Raw genomic sequence first — 17,555 nt, forward strand, 5'->3', positions numbered from 1 at the left:
TGAAAGTGAAGGTGAAGTTTTAACAGTATTCAAATTTGAGAAATAAAAGGTAAATGATAGAATAATCGATTTTTCCCCTACCTAAAAAGAAGAAGAAGGAGAAGTAAAGCCCTTTGTTTATTTGTAAAACCCTTTCTATTTCTTCTTCTTCTACTACCCCTATAGATATCTGAGCTGTCAGTATTGAATTTATTTGAAAACAAATAAAAGTAATGATGATTTAGGGGGAGAGAAAGAGAGGGGAGAGGGAGAGGGGAGATGGAAGATGATCAGGTCGTTGGTGCGGTGGTGTACGGTGTAATAACATGGGCGGCATTGTTTATTGTGTTGAGAAAGAGCTTGGGTCCGAAACGGTCATTCGATTTCTGCAACCGTTTGGTTTCAACAATCCACGCTTGTTTAGCTGTTGTTCTTTCCTGTCTCTCAATTCAAGATTGGACCTGCCCAGCCTGCCCTTTCGCTTCTAAGCCTTCTCCAACTCAGGTCGAACTTCTTCTTCCTTCTTCCTTCTTCTTGATCTATTCTATTCTATAAATCTAAATCTAATGGGGGGATATATATATATATATAGATGCGAAGTCTAGTAGTGACGCTTTCATACATGGTGTATGATATCCTTTGTGGGGTGTTTGGAAACAATCTAAAGATAGACAATTTCTTCCACCACTCTGTTTGCATTATTGGATCCATCGCAGGTTTTCTCTACCAAATGGTATGTATGTTGTATATTAATTATTGTGGAATCTTTTCTTGTTTATTCCGTAATTTGACTATTTATTTCTGTGTGTCATATAATAGGGTGGATCTGAGATGGTGGCAGCATTATGCATAACAGAGATCTCAACACCATTTCTACACTTGAGAGAGATTCTCAAAGATCTCGGTTACAAAGACACCTCCCTCAATTTGGCTGCAGATGTAAGTAATGTTAATTTGATCTTATTATTATTATTATTATTAATATTCTCAAAGATATATTTGGTGGCTGGCTGCATTTGATCATCTTCAGATATGCTTTGCTGTGGTTTTCACTCTAGGGAGGATGGTAGCCGGACCATACCTGACCTATCTTACTGTCACTGCTCACAATCCCATCTTAATGAAGGTTTTTGTTGTTGTTGTTGTTAAATAATGAAAACAATGAAATGAAACTAATTAAGTATTAATTTGGGTGCAGGCAATGGCGCTTGGACTGCAGCTGGTGAGTGCATTTTGGTTCTACAAGATTGCCAGGATGCTCAAATACAAGCTCTTTGTTGCCCCCCGTAATGCTCATAAATAGAGTTTTTAAACTCTCTTTCTTTCTTTCTAAGCATTTTGTATAATAATTCACTGTGTATTATTATTATTATTATTTATTAAAGACCCACTCTTCAATTCAATGTTAATTAATTTGTGATCTCATTCTTCAAATTGCAGAGCTGTAGGTAGATAGATAGATAGATAGATGATGAGATTGAGAGGGAGTGAGAAAAGATGGGGGTTATTGTCTTTATTATTATTATTATTATACAAACTAAATTAAATGCAATCAATTAAGTTAGTTAGTTCAACTATATTAAAAAAAAAAACATGGTTGGTCTCTTTTCTACATTTATTTGTTAGCTCAACTGCATGTGCAGCAGCTCCTCACTTTATATTATATATATAGTTGATGTGATCCAAGTCTTAATTAATTTATTAAAAACTTTTTAGTTTTTTTTAAACAAATGACTAAAATATGTCATTAGATTAAAAAAAGAAGATAAAAATACTTATAAAACAAATTTATCTTCTACAAAATAACAGTCAGACGTGAGTAAGCCACATGGAAATTGTATGAATCTAATAGTCTTCTATATGGTTTGACAAACAAACAATCAATAATTGTTGGGTCAGAAATGCTTGGTAATATAATCAAACACTAAAGTAATTAATCATTATTCATTCATCAAAGGTGTCCTAAGTCTGTGTATCGATTAATTTGACTTACAACAATATTATGAGCTTAGAATTTGATAATTTCTCAACGTGAGAAAATCTTCTACCGTATTTAAGTCCAATTGCAGTCTTTCATACAGATGAAAATAGTTACCAATTGGGGAATTTACGACTCAGACTAAATTTATCGATAAGGTATCCTAAACCACAAACCTGAACTGAAAACGAATTTCCTTCCATAGTACCAATATGTTACATTCAATGGTATAGACAGTTAGATCTTTTAGTAAATCATTCCATCTAATCTGCCTCATATTTATATTACATCTGGTTAGAGTAGTCCATAAACTATCATCATTCTTAATCCACTAGAATAACTTGTGTAGTAAAATGTCTAACCTGTCAGGCTACATGAGCATCATTGAAATTTCGTGAAAGAAACATTAATATCACATTTAATAGGTGCCATTTATGTGGCTTTTTTATAATTGTGTAGCACAATGAAAGTACTCCAAAAAACGTGAATGAAAGATCCCACTAAATTGAATTGAGTCCATGAATCTAAGAAATAGTGAGAATTCTTGTTCTCTCAATTCAAAAATCCAGGATTTGAATTGATGTTCTTTAGTTGATTTCTCTTAAATTGCATTAATTTATCCGAAAGATTTGATTTCAATTGGAATTTAGTTATTCACCATGTACGAGGATCCCCGCTAAGCATTCATGGCTGAATGGTTAAAGCACCCAACTCATAATTGGCGAAATCATAGGTTCAATTCCTACGCCAATGGGACCGTTTATTGGAATTGGCTCTGTATCAATGGAATCTCATCCTCATACATAACATATGAATAGTTATTGATAGTAAAACTCATAAGAAATGGTATTTGCTAGTAAGAACATAATGGAGAGACTCAATCAATATAGATCGATCCAAAATCTAATTCAAATCCAATATAGCAGCTATGGGCACATAAAAAATGTATTGAATTTATTCTTCTTTGGAATTCAAAGAAATCAGGATACGATGAATTATAGAATTATAATGAAATATCCTATCAACCTACATTTACCGAATTTGAAAAAGAGTCAGAAGAAAGGGTTCGATCCTCTTATTTTTAGTTCTCGAACCGAGAGATCCATGAATGGAAATCCTGATGCATATAGATATAAATGGTCCAATGGGAGCAAGCATTTCCAGGAACATTTCGTCTCTGAACAGAAGAGCCGTTTTCAAGTAGTGTTCGATCGATTACGAGTGAATCATGTCTAGATCTTTTGTCGAATTCTGAGAGTTTTGAACCACCGATATATGCAAGATCATATAGTGAGACAGTATAAATTATTATATAGTGGATGTTCCAACTTAGAGTAGTGCTAAAAGAATCAAATTTTCATCAAAAGGTTTGGGCATTTGATGAAAAATAATATGGATCTAATTGAAGAGCTAAAATCAAAATGAGACACACCAAGTATAATAAGGATTATTTAAGCATTCAGAGCATTTCACTAATTGAAGTTGTCACATTTTGTCTTGTATTTCTTTTCTTGTTTTTGTTAACCAATAATTTGAATTTAACAAAGACAATAATAAATAAAGCTGATAATGTGAAAACAGGTTCTTACTGTTTCTTTTATAAATTGATTAAAAATGCCATTTTTTCAACTAAAAATAAGTAGAATTTTGTCAAAATTGGAGCATAGAAAGATTAGGTTACATCATAATAATGTAACAACAACAACAACAACCATTTTTCTTCTTCTTCTTCTTCTATTAAAAATGCTCTGTGATTGATTCCTTAAGGATCAGAACTGTCGTAGGCATCCCCATCGAACTCCTCCTTGTACATCTCTTCGATCATCGGCTTCCACAGCCGAACTCGAGCATTTATGAACCAGTTTGAAACCTGCAAATTTCCTTCAAATGCTTATCAATCATTCTTTAATTTAAGAATCTTAATTAAAAAAAGTGTCAAAAAATATTACTTGGTTTTTGGTTAATCCTGTCTGAGATGCCAATGTGAGTTTCTCATTGTCGTTTGGATAACTGTTGAAGAAGAAGATGGATCATAATAATAATAATAAAAGAAGAGAAAAAGAAAAAGACATGCACCCACGGATGAAGGAAATGCTCAAAGAGCCAACACCGGAGAATGGAAACAGAAACCTCCGGCAAGCCTCTGATGGGTCTCCAAGCCTGACGGTGACTCTGCATCATTCCAAGTTGTTGAAGACACAACCGGTTTTCTTTCTCCTGAAACGTCCTCAATCCTTCCTTCCTCCTCGTTTCCATTATCTGCGACGTGATCGCCTCCTTCAAGCTGCAAAAATGCCTCGACATTGCTTGCAGGGCAAGAGCCGTATAAGACTTTCCGGCTCCAATTCCGGCCACCATTTCAAACGACGAAACCGCCTTTTCCAGCTCCTTGTAATACTGCTCGTATCTTCTCTCAACCTGATCAAACAAAGTTTTAATTTTTTGATAGAGTTTCAGGGTGGGGTTTGTAAGATTTATTACCTCCTGCAGCAAAGAGATGAGTTTTCCCAATGTTTGAAATCCATCTGAATCATTACGGAGGAGTAGACTATCAGATTTCAGTTCGGAACAGAAGCTTAAAGACCCTCTTCTGCTTTTGGAAGACATCCTATTGAAATATCTCTCGTTGCTGGATTGAACAGTTTCGCCGCCGATACAGACAACTTCCCGGAGTAGCGACTGTGTCGGTTTTAGGTATCTGGAATTCGAAATCATGTCAATGCCGGCAAAAGATTCGACCCCATACGAATTATTATTATTATTATTATTTGAAGAGGGTGGTGGTGGAAATGATGAATAATAGTCGAGTTCCTTTGGTTGGTCTTGATCATGATGAATGGAAGAAGAAGAAGAAGAAGACAAATAGGTGGTGAAGGAGGGTCTTTGCCGGAGTTGGATTGGTCGGAAGAGCATCTCAGAACTGAGAGATAGAGATAGCATTTCAGAGGCGTATGGACCGATCCTAGTTGGTGGGGGTTGAGTATTGGAAGGTTCTAGAAGGAGGTCGGGTTGATTGATAAGGTCCAAAGATCTTGACATTCTATCTCCGAGGGATTGAATGGTGGGGACTTGATCAAAAGATTGATGATCAGCAGCAGCATTCAAGAAATGTGCATGGAATTGGTTTGAATTGGGAATTGAGGAGTCTGTGGTAAGGAATTGATGCAAAAGATTTGAACTTGAATTTGGGGTTGTTGAAGACATTAATTAATATTGAGAATTCAGAAAGAAAGTAGGGGATGATTAAAGAAGACTGGTTTTGGGATGGATATTGGCCATTAAATTAAACGCAAGAATGGATGATGATTAATTATGGAAGAAAAGAAGAAATCTTGGTGAAAAAGTACCTTCAAAATATGTGTATCTCTCTCTCTCTCCGATCTGCTGCTGCTGCTTCTGCTTCTGCAATGCAATGCAACAGAGGTGGTGAGGATAGATACAGATTTTCAGAGAGATTCCTGGCTATTTTTTAACCCTGTAAGTGAAAATGGTGAAAATGACTGGAAAAAAGATGGTCCCCCCCATCCCCACTCTTCTTCTTGATGTTCTTAATAATTTCCCTGACTACAAAACAACAAGACAGATCAGCCTACTAGTCTCTTACAACTTTAATGCCTTTTCTATTGTTTCATTTCTTTGGGCCGCTCAAAAAAGTATATCCTAGCAATGCTCTACTTTCAGGCTCTATCTATCTCTCTCTCTCACACACATACAGACACACACACATTCACACTCAAAAAAACAAAAATACGGGATCAGAGAAAGATGATGATGATGATGATGGTATCTTTCGCAAACTACGAGTTTTTAGATCATCAGTTTGTAAGTGGGTAACGATTGGCTATTGGAATATCCAACCATTTTTATTCATGTCTCTCTGAATAGTGAATAACAAAAGAGATGTTCAAAGGACACTGTTCTTCTTAAATAAATAGAAATATAAGGACACTGTTCTTTTTACCATTACTTACTACTATAATATTAATAATGATTTCTTCTTTTCTTCCTCCAATTAAGTTTACTTTTTTAGGATGGTTTGTTCCTCTACTTTACTACCCAATTTTGTTTCTAACCAGACCAGCCTCAAACATTTTTCATCATTGCCAAAAATACACTACTCTGTTTAGTTACAGGTCTTTTTATTATTTTATTTTTAAATTTAAAAAGTTAACAATTCTTGTTAACATTGTTTCTAATCACAATTCATAATTTGGCATATTTAAAATCCAAGTCTATATTTTTTCTTTTTGTTTAGCAAAGCATCAATGAAATGGAATAAAAATGATCACTTTGTAAATATTTTGGTTGTTAGTATTGAATGTTTATGTATAGTATTTTAGGATCATTCTGGTCTTATTGTAAGGAAGGAAGAGGAACAGATTTCATTGCATTGCTAGTGATAGGATGCAATATATGAATCTAATTAAAGGTGTGATTATGATATTTTTTTTATAATGATTTGTAGACAGAGATTAGCCCATTTTCAAACTCCTTTGAGATGTGATTGTGAAAAGATATCAATTTTATATTACAAATTTTATTTAGGAAAATTTAGCTTTCAAAAAATGGTTTTCATATTTGTTTCAATTGTGAGGAGGATTGAACTATATATATGTTGACTCAACAACTTAATTATGATCATATTGATGGGTCCGGGTAAAGGAGCAATGTGGATCATTTCAGTATGACAGTGTCTTGTTTTATTATCTAAAAAGGGTTCCCAATTTTTATTGAAGTTATTGTGGAACATTGTTACACTTCCAAAATTACCTTTTTTTTTTTTTATTTATCATAAATGTATATTATTTTATGCCTCGCATCCTCTTCCTTTAGTACTTTTTTGCAAAGAGCTAGCATTGGATAACAAATTATTTTGGTTAAGATATTTAAAGTTATCTTGTATATATCTTTTAAAAACAAATTTTGTGCCCTTTATTAGTGTTGATAAATCCTAACAGATTCCGGACTTAGATTTGTTTTGAATTCAAAGCTAGTCTATTATATATGTTGAGATAATGTGAATCTCCTTTAATGATATTTCATCTCATCTACTTTTATTATATTCATGATTTTGTTTGTTATATTTTTGTAATTTTTGGGTGTTTAATAAGAGTTATAATATAAGTTGTAAGAAATATCAAATTTAAGTTAGGATAAATGGTATGTTTTGGTTGAAAATATAAAAAACAATATATATATTTTATAATTTTCTGTATTGAATATTATTAGAAAAATATAATTTTATCTTTATATAGAATTAAAGTAAAAAATACGAGTATTGAACTTCTTTATTATAATATTATTATTCTATTATAAATTATTTTATTTTTTTCCTCAACATATATACAATTATATAATTTATATTATTATATAATTTATATTATTATATAATCACTATTTAATATTTTAATTATCACAGCCATATTCCTGCATATTTAATTTATTATATATAATAATAATAATAATATGAAACTAAATAATATATATTTAGTATATAATATTTTTAAAAGTAGTGTTAAAAAAAGTCATAAATTAAATTCTAATTTAAAATGTTTGAAGGAATGAAAGTGGCATAGTAATTTATGAAAAAAAAATATATATACATAAAAAGACTGGTTACAATTTTATAATATCACATTGTTTAACTTTAATTATTTAAATAACATTCATTTTTTTTATTTATTACATCCCTCAAAATACTTTATATTTAAATTATAATTTTTATTTTATTTTATTTTATTTATATATATCAATATCCTTTAAAGTTTATTTTATTAAATATTTAACTCCTTAAAATCATCTATCATTATTTTTTTTTTCTCAATATAAATTATACAAATAACTCAAATTCAAACCAAACTCTATAAAAATATAAGATATTGATGTGCATATAAAAACACCAACAATCATATATCAAAATGCATATAAAAACATCAAACAACATATAAAAACACCAACAAACATATTAAGTCAGATAATTCTTGTAACGTACTGATTTTTTATACCTTTTCCCGTGAATTTGAATGTGTGTGTGAAACGTTTGTCATTTTTCATTGTTTGGGATATTTTCTTTTCACATCTTTAGGTGGTATTTATTAAAAAAGCAAAAGACTTTATATATATATATATATATATATATATATATATATATTAATAAAATATTAATTCTCACTAAATTCAAATAATAAAAATATATTTTATATCTATTTTCCCATTTTGTAATTTTGAATAGTGTATGGTTTCTTCAAATAATAAGGACTAGGTCAACTAATTAAAATTTGATCACTTTCCATATTTTAGAGGACTCTATTTTTCAGTCTTTCAGTATCACGAATAATTTCATTACCCTCACAAGCAAGATCACTCGTTACGAAATATTAATTAGTAAAAAATACAACATAACTTCTACGAAATCAAAATTAATAATTGATGATGTAAATATTAAATTCCAAAAACAATTCACAAAAATAAAATTCTCATTAGAAATGATCCATCGATTACGCGATTTGTTGTGGATTCCTCCAAAGACGGAATCATTTAAGTTTTTGAACGATAACTATGGTAGTAGAATAAATCAAACAAATCAATGAAACAGTGTCGGAAGAATCTCTACCAAAGAATTTGAGCGGCAGTTAATAATATCCTTAGCCGAGGGCTGGTAAGCAACGTAAGAAGATGTAATGCCAGATGAAAATGGACCATTTACATATATGACCGAAATAGTGAAAAATTCATACAAATCATGAGATGATACTTGTAAGAGGTCCTCCATATGAAAGATAAAATCGCGTAATTTTTTATTTTAAAAATGAAAAATAATTTCATATCTGATTATTTCGTCTCCTGATAAAATGGGACGAACACGGACTCTAGAAATGATCACCAACACAATCGGAGGATATAAGCAACAAACGACTCACTGACGATTGGGTTATTCGGACTATAAAAATCCGAGACGAAATAATCGATCAAACTAAAAAGATGTTCAACCGAACAAAACACAATATTAACTCAAAACTGAGTGATAACAACATCCTTAAATATTAAAAAAATCATTAGGCCTAACTTTTCTTAAATTTATATATTATTCTTAGGGGGCTTTAGCCAGCTTGAACACACCAACAAATTCAGGAAAAAGGTAAGTTAATAACTCATTAATGGAAACTAGTTTGACCAAACTCTTTTATATATGAGTGAAAATATGCTCATTAATATTTATTTACCAATTTGATAGATCTTCCAAGATGTGACAATATGAAATTCAAATCCAAAATTATGAATCATGCATTGAATTTATTAATACAAAAATAAAACGATTGATACAAGTGTTCTTTTATTCAGCATCTGTAGAAATAGATAGCATGCATGTTGTTTGTATCTACACAAAATCACACTACACTCCTACCAACAACAACAACAAATTGTCCCCATTTGGAAGAAAAAAATTTGTATCTAGATCCAGGTTCATATTTGGTAGAGAAAACGATTAACCTGTGCCAAACTAAGTTTTTTTCAAATAAAATATAATCTCCAAGTGATGTCTTCTTTTCTATATATCCATCAGATGTAATGTATTTGTAAATTGTAATTATGTTTATATATTTACACTCTTCTCCCCCAATCTCCACTCGATACCTTTTCTTGTGAATAATTCTCATGATGTGAAATCTGGCAACATTTGGGTGCTTATAGCCATGATCCGGTTTTGTTGGTTTAACTGATCATGATGATCTTCCATGCCACCATAATTTGTGATCTCCAATGGCATTCTGCCGCCAGATGATGACGATGATTCAGGCAAGTTGCCTCCTCCTCCACCTCCTATCTCCGAATGCTGCAATCCCAGTGCTAGCGATACTCGGTTTTCAACGATCAAATTACCCAATTCACCTATATCATAGGTCGTGTCCGATGCATCAAATGTACTTGAATCGGTTAATAACAGATTTCGCTCATTATTAACAACAACATGAGGAGGGTTGTAATTGTTTTGTTGTTTCATTGCCCCATAGTTTTCAGTAGCATTCAGATATTCCTCATCAGCATTTTCAGGTAATAATGTCTTAGAATCTTCGCTAAATTCCTCCGTGTACATTTCCTCCACCATCGGTTTCCAAAGCCGAACTCTTGCGTTTATAAACCAGTTGGCCACCTGATATGTGTATAAACTCATCATATCCAAAACAACATGTTTCAGAAGCTAATTTTTTTTAATAATTTAGAAACAAAATCATACCTGTCCTCTGGTGAGACCTGTCTGTCTGGCTAACATAATTTTCTCAGAATCCTTTGGATAACTGATGCAATAAACAAAAATCAGAAAAAACAAAATCAAATGGAGAGAAAGAAAGTGAGAAGGAAGAAGACATACGGATGAAGGAAATGCTCGAACAACCAGGCACGAAGAATAGAGACAGAAGTTTCGGGAAGGCCTCTTTGTGGCCTCCAAGAATGTCTCATGAGACCAAACTGCTGTACAGCCTTTTGTTGTCGAATCTGTAATTCCAGATTGCGTAAACGTGTCAACCTTCCTTGACTAGACGATGATTGTTCATCTTCACCCATGCTTCTCTGGATAACCCGAATCTGGTTATTAATTGCATCGCGTAAACACCTGAACTGACGAGAAATAGTTTGCAAAGCCAAGGTTGTGTACGGTTTGGAAGAACAGAATCCTGCCATCGTTTCAAAAGAAGATGCTAAAACCTGCATCTGATGTTGATATTGTCTGTACCTTCCGTCTAACTCCTCCAACATTGTCAATAGCTTCGACATCTTTTCGTTGTTATTCGTAGGAGGAAGAAGATTCGATGACGATTTCAAATCATCTATGATAGACTTTTTCGACGACGACGACGGTTTAGGGGAATTCCAGACACTCACAACTTCGTCGAGCAATTCTTGAGCTGGTTTCAGATACTTACTGTTACAATTCAAAGTGGGGGTTGTCATTTCCGAATCGTATATGTAATTTCCTCCGAAGGGTGACAAGTAAGGGGGTTGCATTTGATTCCCTAGAGTCAGGGATAAGGCTTGAGATTGAAAGTTTTGAGAATTATCCGTGATTTGTAGGTGAACAAAGTCTGATTGTAGGTTTAAAGATGATGAAGAAGAAGACGATGGGATGAGTTCGAGTAGATCGTCGTCTCTTCTAGCGGTGGATAAGAGCTCCATGTAAGGGACATTAACGGATTCTTGATTCAGATACATTATATTATTATTATTATTATTATTATTATTGTCTGGATTTGAACCAGATTCCTGATCATTCTGTAAATATGTAGCTGATAATAATTCTTCATCTTTTATACTTGGAAAATAACTAGCCATCTTCTTCTTTCTTCCTTGCTTGTTCTGCATTAGAAGAAAGTGTCTGAAAAAAATGATTTCTTTAAGGTCCCCACCATCCAAAAGAACAAAATTGAGAAAACCCTCATCATAATTATGTAATACCCACCCAAAAAGGGAAAATCAAGATGAATCTGTTCAGAAACTAATAAACCCTAATCTTGAATTCATCAAACAGTCATTCGCATGATGATCGGGGAACTAGAAGAAGCAAGTAAAATAGAAAGAAGAAGAAGAAGAAGAAGATGGTTTACCTGAATATTTGTTTAGTTTTGATTATGAAAAGAAGGATGGGCTGCTGCTGCTGATGCTGCTGCGGTGAAGTGGGTAGAAGAGAGGAGCCGGAGAACAGAATGATAATAATACCACCCAGTGGCGGACCCAGAAATGTTTTCTCGGGGGGGCCAAATATATAGTAACGTAACATTTTTTGGTGATCAATTAAATACATTTTCTAATTAAAATTTTACTCGATAATTACATAAAAATATTAACAAACACAATTACAAAATACTAATAAACATAGTCACTAAATTATTCTTGTTCATGAGTCGGTTTAAAAGAAGACAAATTTATTTTACGAGATTCTATTTGTTGAAAATATTACAATATTTGGCTCATTTTCAATTGTTGAGAAAATATCTTTCTCAACATATACAACTAAACTATCATTCATCTATTCATCTCCCATTCGATTACGCAAATCAGTATTCACGGTCTTCATTGCAGAAAAAAACTCTTTCAACGGATGCAGTTGCAACTGATAAAACTAAAGTCAACTCTATCAATCGATAAACCAATGGAAAGACTATATGTTTTTCTGTTGCAATCAATTTTTGAGCAAGAATTCCCAAGTCTTCAATTTAAGAAAATTGAGGATCATCCCGCAAATTAAATAAGTAAGCCCGAAGTTGTTGTTCCAAAAATAAATAATCATTGCTTGTGAAATTTTTGGAATAAAGTTTGGCAAGACGAATGAGTTTACGAATATCAAATTGGGAGAATGAATTTCTGGGAGGAAGACATGATATGCAACCAAATAATTCTGTATTAAATTCTGAAACCTTTCATTTATTGCATAATCAAGTCAACAACCTAACATTAAATAATAAATAATAACTATTAATAAATAATAAATAATAACTATTAATAGATAAGAAATAATTTTTATTATACCTGATAAAAGATTTCCACACGATAATGATGAAGATTAGTGATGAGTTCCCCTTTTCTTCTCCGCCTATCATTGCTATCAATTATCATATGCTTATTCATATCAAATATTAAGATCGAATGTAATTGACAAAAACTGTTAACTTGGTCCAAAATATCATGTCATCCATCTTCTCTAAATTTTTATAATTGATTTTTCGAACTCGAAATCAATGACATGGCTTGAACTATATTTTGCTCTCCTCTTTGTAGGCAAAGTGACAACTCACTTGTAATTCCCAATAAATTTTTCATCAAATGCAACACAAAAACAAATTCATAAAAAATTAACTATATAAAAAAAATATGAAAATCTAATTTAATAGATTTTAGCCTAACTATTTTAACTTATAAATTTTTAAAATAGTTTAAAATTAAGAAATATAAAACACTATTATTATTTTAATATATGTTAAAATAAATTAAAGGTAAGATAGTTTAAAATTAAGAAATATAAAACACTATTATTATTTTAATATATGTTAAAATAAATTAAAGGTAAGGCCAGGGTTTGATCACCTGACCTCATCTTCAGAGTTCAGTTACCAAACCAACTAGACTAAGAGATACTTGTCAAATATATATATAAAAAATAATTTATCTTAAGGTTGGGGGAGGCCCGGGCCCCCCAAGGCCCCCCTTGTAGGTCCGCCACTGATACCACCTAGAACGGAGACAGAACAAAAGCAAAGAAGAGGATCCCAATAACAGCAACCTTTTCCTTTCCTTATCATTGAACAATGACAAGAATCAATATTAAAATCAAACAATTTTGTAACAGAAAGAAAGAAAGAATAATGATTAAGAAACCAACCCACCCACCCACCCCCCGTTGTTGTGAGTTAAAATAAGAAATAGATAAATCCAACGTCAATGATTCCTACTTTCACAGGTGGTGGGGACAAGAAAAGAAAAGAAACATAAAGCCAAAAGGGGTCAAGTAAGTTCTTCAAACAATCAAAGAAGGTGGTTTGGTTTGGTTGCTTCTTCATGGTCTCGTCGGAGTTTTGAAGCATCTAACTAGCTAGCTAGCTAAGCTAACTACCAGTTGGTGGACCTAAACCTTCTTCTTCTTCTTCTTAAATCTCCGTTTTAAAAAGCATTGTTTTATTTCTAATTCATCTACATTTCCCTCTTCCTACTTATTTTCATCCGCACTATTTTACGTCACATCTTTTCTATATTTAATTATATACTTCTTTTATTTCACCAATCCACAGAATTCATATAATTATGTGGTAAAAAGAAATTAATTATTATTGTTTATAAAATAAGAGGTCAACAAAAACAATAAAATATTAATTTAAGTGTTTTATAGACTTAAAATAAAAATAATATTAATTATTATTTTGATTGGTGTAAGAGTACTTCTTTAGAGAACATTTAGGCTGGTTTGATATTTGGTTATTAGGGTTTTTTTGGGTTTTGTTTTCAAAAACTATGAAATTTTGAAAAAATTAGTTTTTAAAGTTAAAATGTCAAAAATATTCTTTAGTTTTAAATAAAAATTAATTTTATATAATTAAATAAAAGGTAATTTTGGTATTTAAATATATAAAATGATTGATTAGATAGTTGAAATGATGGATAAAAGAATGTTTGAGTTTTATGATAAAATCATGGAAAAACAAAAAAAAAACAGTTCATCAAACAAGCCTTAATTGAAAATGGAAATAATATGTGAGGTTATGTTAATTTTATATTAAAATTAAAAAATATAATTATTATTCATTTATAATTATATGTATATATTGTGTTTGTAATCTATTTAAAGTCAAATTATTATTTTAAAAAGGAGTTTGACTTTTTGTTCGAATGTGAAATAGACAAAATCAAATTAACAAAATTTTGAATGTGATTGTCATAAACTACAAATAATAAATACTTTCAACTAAAATAATCCAAATTAAAAAATATATATATCAACAAAGAAAAATTTAGCCAATCAAAAGAGTTTATAATGACCCTTGTATTATGTTTCTAGCACCTTCAACTGTCGGTACAAAATTTTAAACATCTCTTTTAAAAGTAATGATTTTATTTATTTATAGATGTTTTTCATAATATATTATTATTATTAGAAACACTATATGGACACAAAAACATTTATTATATAAGTGTTGCTCAACTAGAGCAAATATAACTTAAAGGAAGATTGTAAACACAGGTAACAATTCAATCATTAATAATAGTAAAGTCTAAAGTGAAACATTGGAGGATGCAACCTGAATATAATTGTAGGAATTCAAGAAAAGTTTTAAGGATTGCAAATTGAGATTATAAACTAGAGTAAAGGTAAAGTAAGGGTAGTCAAAGAGGAAGCTCACAATAGAATTATAATTATAATTTTAAAATTATAGGTCTGGTATGTTTTTGTTGTTTATTACTGTAATATTTGTTTGTTTGTTTTCAATTAAATACTCTAAGATTATTATTTGTCATTGTTAAAATCTTGAAGAACAAGAATTGTAATAATAAATTATATTATTGAAAATTATTATTCAAATATTACTTGTTTCCTTTATAAAGGAGTTTCGATACTAATTACAATTCATAAAAGTATCTAACAAACTATTTAAACTAATTAACTATTTTAATTAGTAACTAATTAACTATATATATATGTTATTATTATTATTATTTTTTCAGTCATCTTTTAATCAAAACACATTTTTTTTCACTTTTCGGTTTTTTAATGAAATGACGATAATCTATTTTTTTAAAACAAAAAGAAAATCTTGAGTTATGTTTTAAAATTTTATGATTTTATAATTTTAAATAAAGTTAAGTTTGTAAATAAACTTGCTCTTAAATAATTATACTTTTTTCATTTTATTTTAAAATTTTATAAATAATTTTAATTTTAGTTTTAAAAAACAATAAAATATTAATTTATATGTATTATAGACTTAAAATAAAAATAATATTAATTTTTATTTCTATTGGTGTTGAGTAGTTCTTAAAAGAAAAAAATGTAATATTTAAATGAAAATATAAAGTTATGTTTGTTCTTTATATTAAAATTAAAAAAATTATTATTAATTTATATATTTATATATATATATATATATATTGTATTCTTTTAATAATAATTTTGAAAAGGAGTTTGACTTTTTGTTCGTGAAATAGACAAACCAAATTAACAAAATTTTAAATGTGAGTGTCATAAACTACAAATAATAAATACTTTCAACTAAATTAATACAAATTATAAATATATATGTACATCAACAAAGAAAAAATCAGCCAATCAAATCGAAAGAGTTTATATTTTATAATATCCCTTGGACAGTTGTTTCTACAACCTTCAAGTGTAAGTACAAAATTTTAAACATCTATATTAAAAGTTATGATTTTATTGTTTGATGATGCTTTTCACAATATGTTATTATAAGAAAACTATTATTTTTTCACTAATACATTTCAATCCAAATATTTTCAATTAAGACGTTTTTTAACCTCGAATTAGTTCTTAAAATCTTACGTTTTTAGATAAGGTTAATGAATTTAATTTCAATAAAATTTAAATGATTAAACTTTTATGATTTTAAATATATGATAAAAAGATTTACGATTATATAAATAATTTTAATTTTGTGATTATCTTTAAATGTCATGTCTATAATATAAAATAAGTTATATAGAAAGTCTTTTAATTTACTTGTAAAGTGTGAACATATTAGTTTTTGTTAGACCAAATTCTCATTTGGTTGCTATATATGACTTCTTTAAAATAATAAAACGACACATCCATTATTTTGCTTGTAATTTTACTTCAACTTCAAAACTTAAATGCAAAACCATTTTTTTAAAATAAAATGTTTTTACAGTTAATTACAAACAAACTAAAAGACATGACAAACAATTGAAAAAAAAAACTCATTATCTTATAAATCAATATTCATGGCACCAATATTTGTATAGTTAAATGTTGTTTTAACTAGAGAAATACACCACAATTCGCATTATAAATAATTTAAAAAATAATAATAATATAGGAATCTAACATAACACTTGCATTTATAAAATTATCATGATGAAAGTCACTTGTTAAATAAGAAGTACATACAATAAACAAATTTTTAACAATAACATCTACTTTGAATCAACATCATCATCCTTTTAAGTGCGTTTGAAGCATATACTATTAATTTGTTCATTTATATTTTTAATAACAAATTTATATAAAAATAAGATTGTATATGAATAAAGAAATTTAAGCTTGGTGCCTTGTTGACTATTGTTGCCTTTATTCTTGGAAGACTTTAGCTATTATTGCTACGAATTATTCAATTAAAAACTTTATTTAAGCACAATTACTTTTAAAATAGTCTTCTTAGTTAGTTACTAATTGCATGTACTTATAAAGTAGATTTTGTTCAATTGCGTCTACTTATAAAGACTTTGATTTAAATTTGTTATGTCAATGAGTATAAGGTCGGATATTTTAAAAGAAATATGACGGGCTGATCCAATATTTTTATAGATATGTTTTACCAGATATAGGTAGGTTAAAATATCTTGATAGAGTATAAAATTATGAGAGGAAATATTGTGAAAACTTCTTTTAAGAATAAACCCTAATCTTGAAAGAAAGAAAGAAAGAAAAGGTTCTAGAGGTATTAATTTGATTGGGTTAATTGATCTAATTAGAATAAGAAAGAATTTGGATTAATTAACATGTGTAATTCAAGTAAAAGAAAGAAGGTTAAAAGTAATGTTTCAATCTGTTACAACTTAGAAGAAGGATCAACCAAAATCAACTAACTACATTTTGAAGCAAACTTGATAATGATGATAACATACATGTTACTTCACTGTCTAATTTTTTTTTTTAATTAAATCATTTATATTTGTTTAATATATAATTAAGCGAAGATATTTTTAGGGATAACTGGTATTTTCTTATTGAATTTTGACTTAATTTTCAAATTATTCACTCTGGTGAGTCTGAAATACCAGTTAAGTTCAATATATTTTAATATTAATTTTGTTTTAATATCTTGTTTTTAATTTTTAATATATTTAATTTTTTTTA

At 29.6% G+C, this 17,555-nt stretch overlaps 3 protein-coding genes across 3 annotated transcripts; 1 reads left to right on the forward strand and 2 right to left on the reverse strand.

The window, feature by feature from the left end:
- Positions 1-183: 183 nt before the first annotated feature.
- LOC124931733 (TLC domain-containing protein 5-like) lies at positions 184-1,429 on the forward strand. The gene is made up of 5 exons (XM_047472280.1): positions 184-483; positions 572-712; positions 799-918; positions 1,010-1,105; positions 1,178-1,429. The coding sequence occupies exons 1-5, from the start codon at positions 259-261 to the stop codon at positions 1,280-1,282; spliced, it is 687 nt and encodes a 228-aa protein (XP_047328236.1). The 5' UTR covers positions 184-258; the 3' UTR covers positions 1,283-1,429.
- A 2,129-nt stretch (positions 1,430-3,558) lies between these two features.
- On the reverse strand, positions 3,559-5,328 carry LOC124928719 (BEL1-like homeodomain protein 11). Its single transcript, XM_047468968.1, has 4 exons — positions 4,439-5,328; positions 4,038-4,375; positions 3,907-3,967; positions 3,559-3,827 (listed from the first exon to the last, which is right to left on the reverse strand). The coding sequence occupies exons 1-4, from the start codon at positions 5,159-5,161 to the stop codon at positions 3,720-3,722; spliced, it is 1,230 nt and encodes a 409-aa protein (XP_047324924.1). The 5' UTR covers positions 5,162-5,328; the 3' UTR covers positions 3,559-3,719.
- Positions 5,329-9,218: 3,890 nt separating this feature from the next.
- On the reverse strand, positions 9,219-11,355 carry LOC124928718 (BEL1-like homeodomain protein 7). The gene is made up of 3 exons (XM_047468967.1): positions 10,329-11,355; positions 10,194-10,254; positions 9,219-10,109 (listed from the first exon to the last, which is right to left on the reverse strand). Exons 1-3 carry the CDS (start codon positions 11,315-11,317, stop codon positions 9,612-9,614), a joined length of 1,548 nt encoding a protein of 515 aa, XP_047324923.1. The 5' UTR covers positions 11,318-11,355; the 3' UTR covers positions 9,219-9,611.
- Between the last annotated feature and the right edge of the window lie 6,200 nt (positions 11,356-17,555).

This window comes from Impatiens glandulifera, chromosome 3 (assembly GCF_907164915.1).
Source record: "Impatiens glandulifera chromosome 3, dImpGla2.1, whole genome shotgun sequence".
NCBI lineage: Eukaryota > Viridiplantae > Streptophyta > Magnoliopsida > Ericales > Balsaminaceae > Impatiens > Impatiens glandulifera.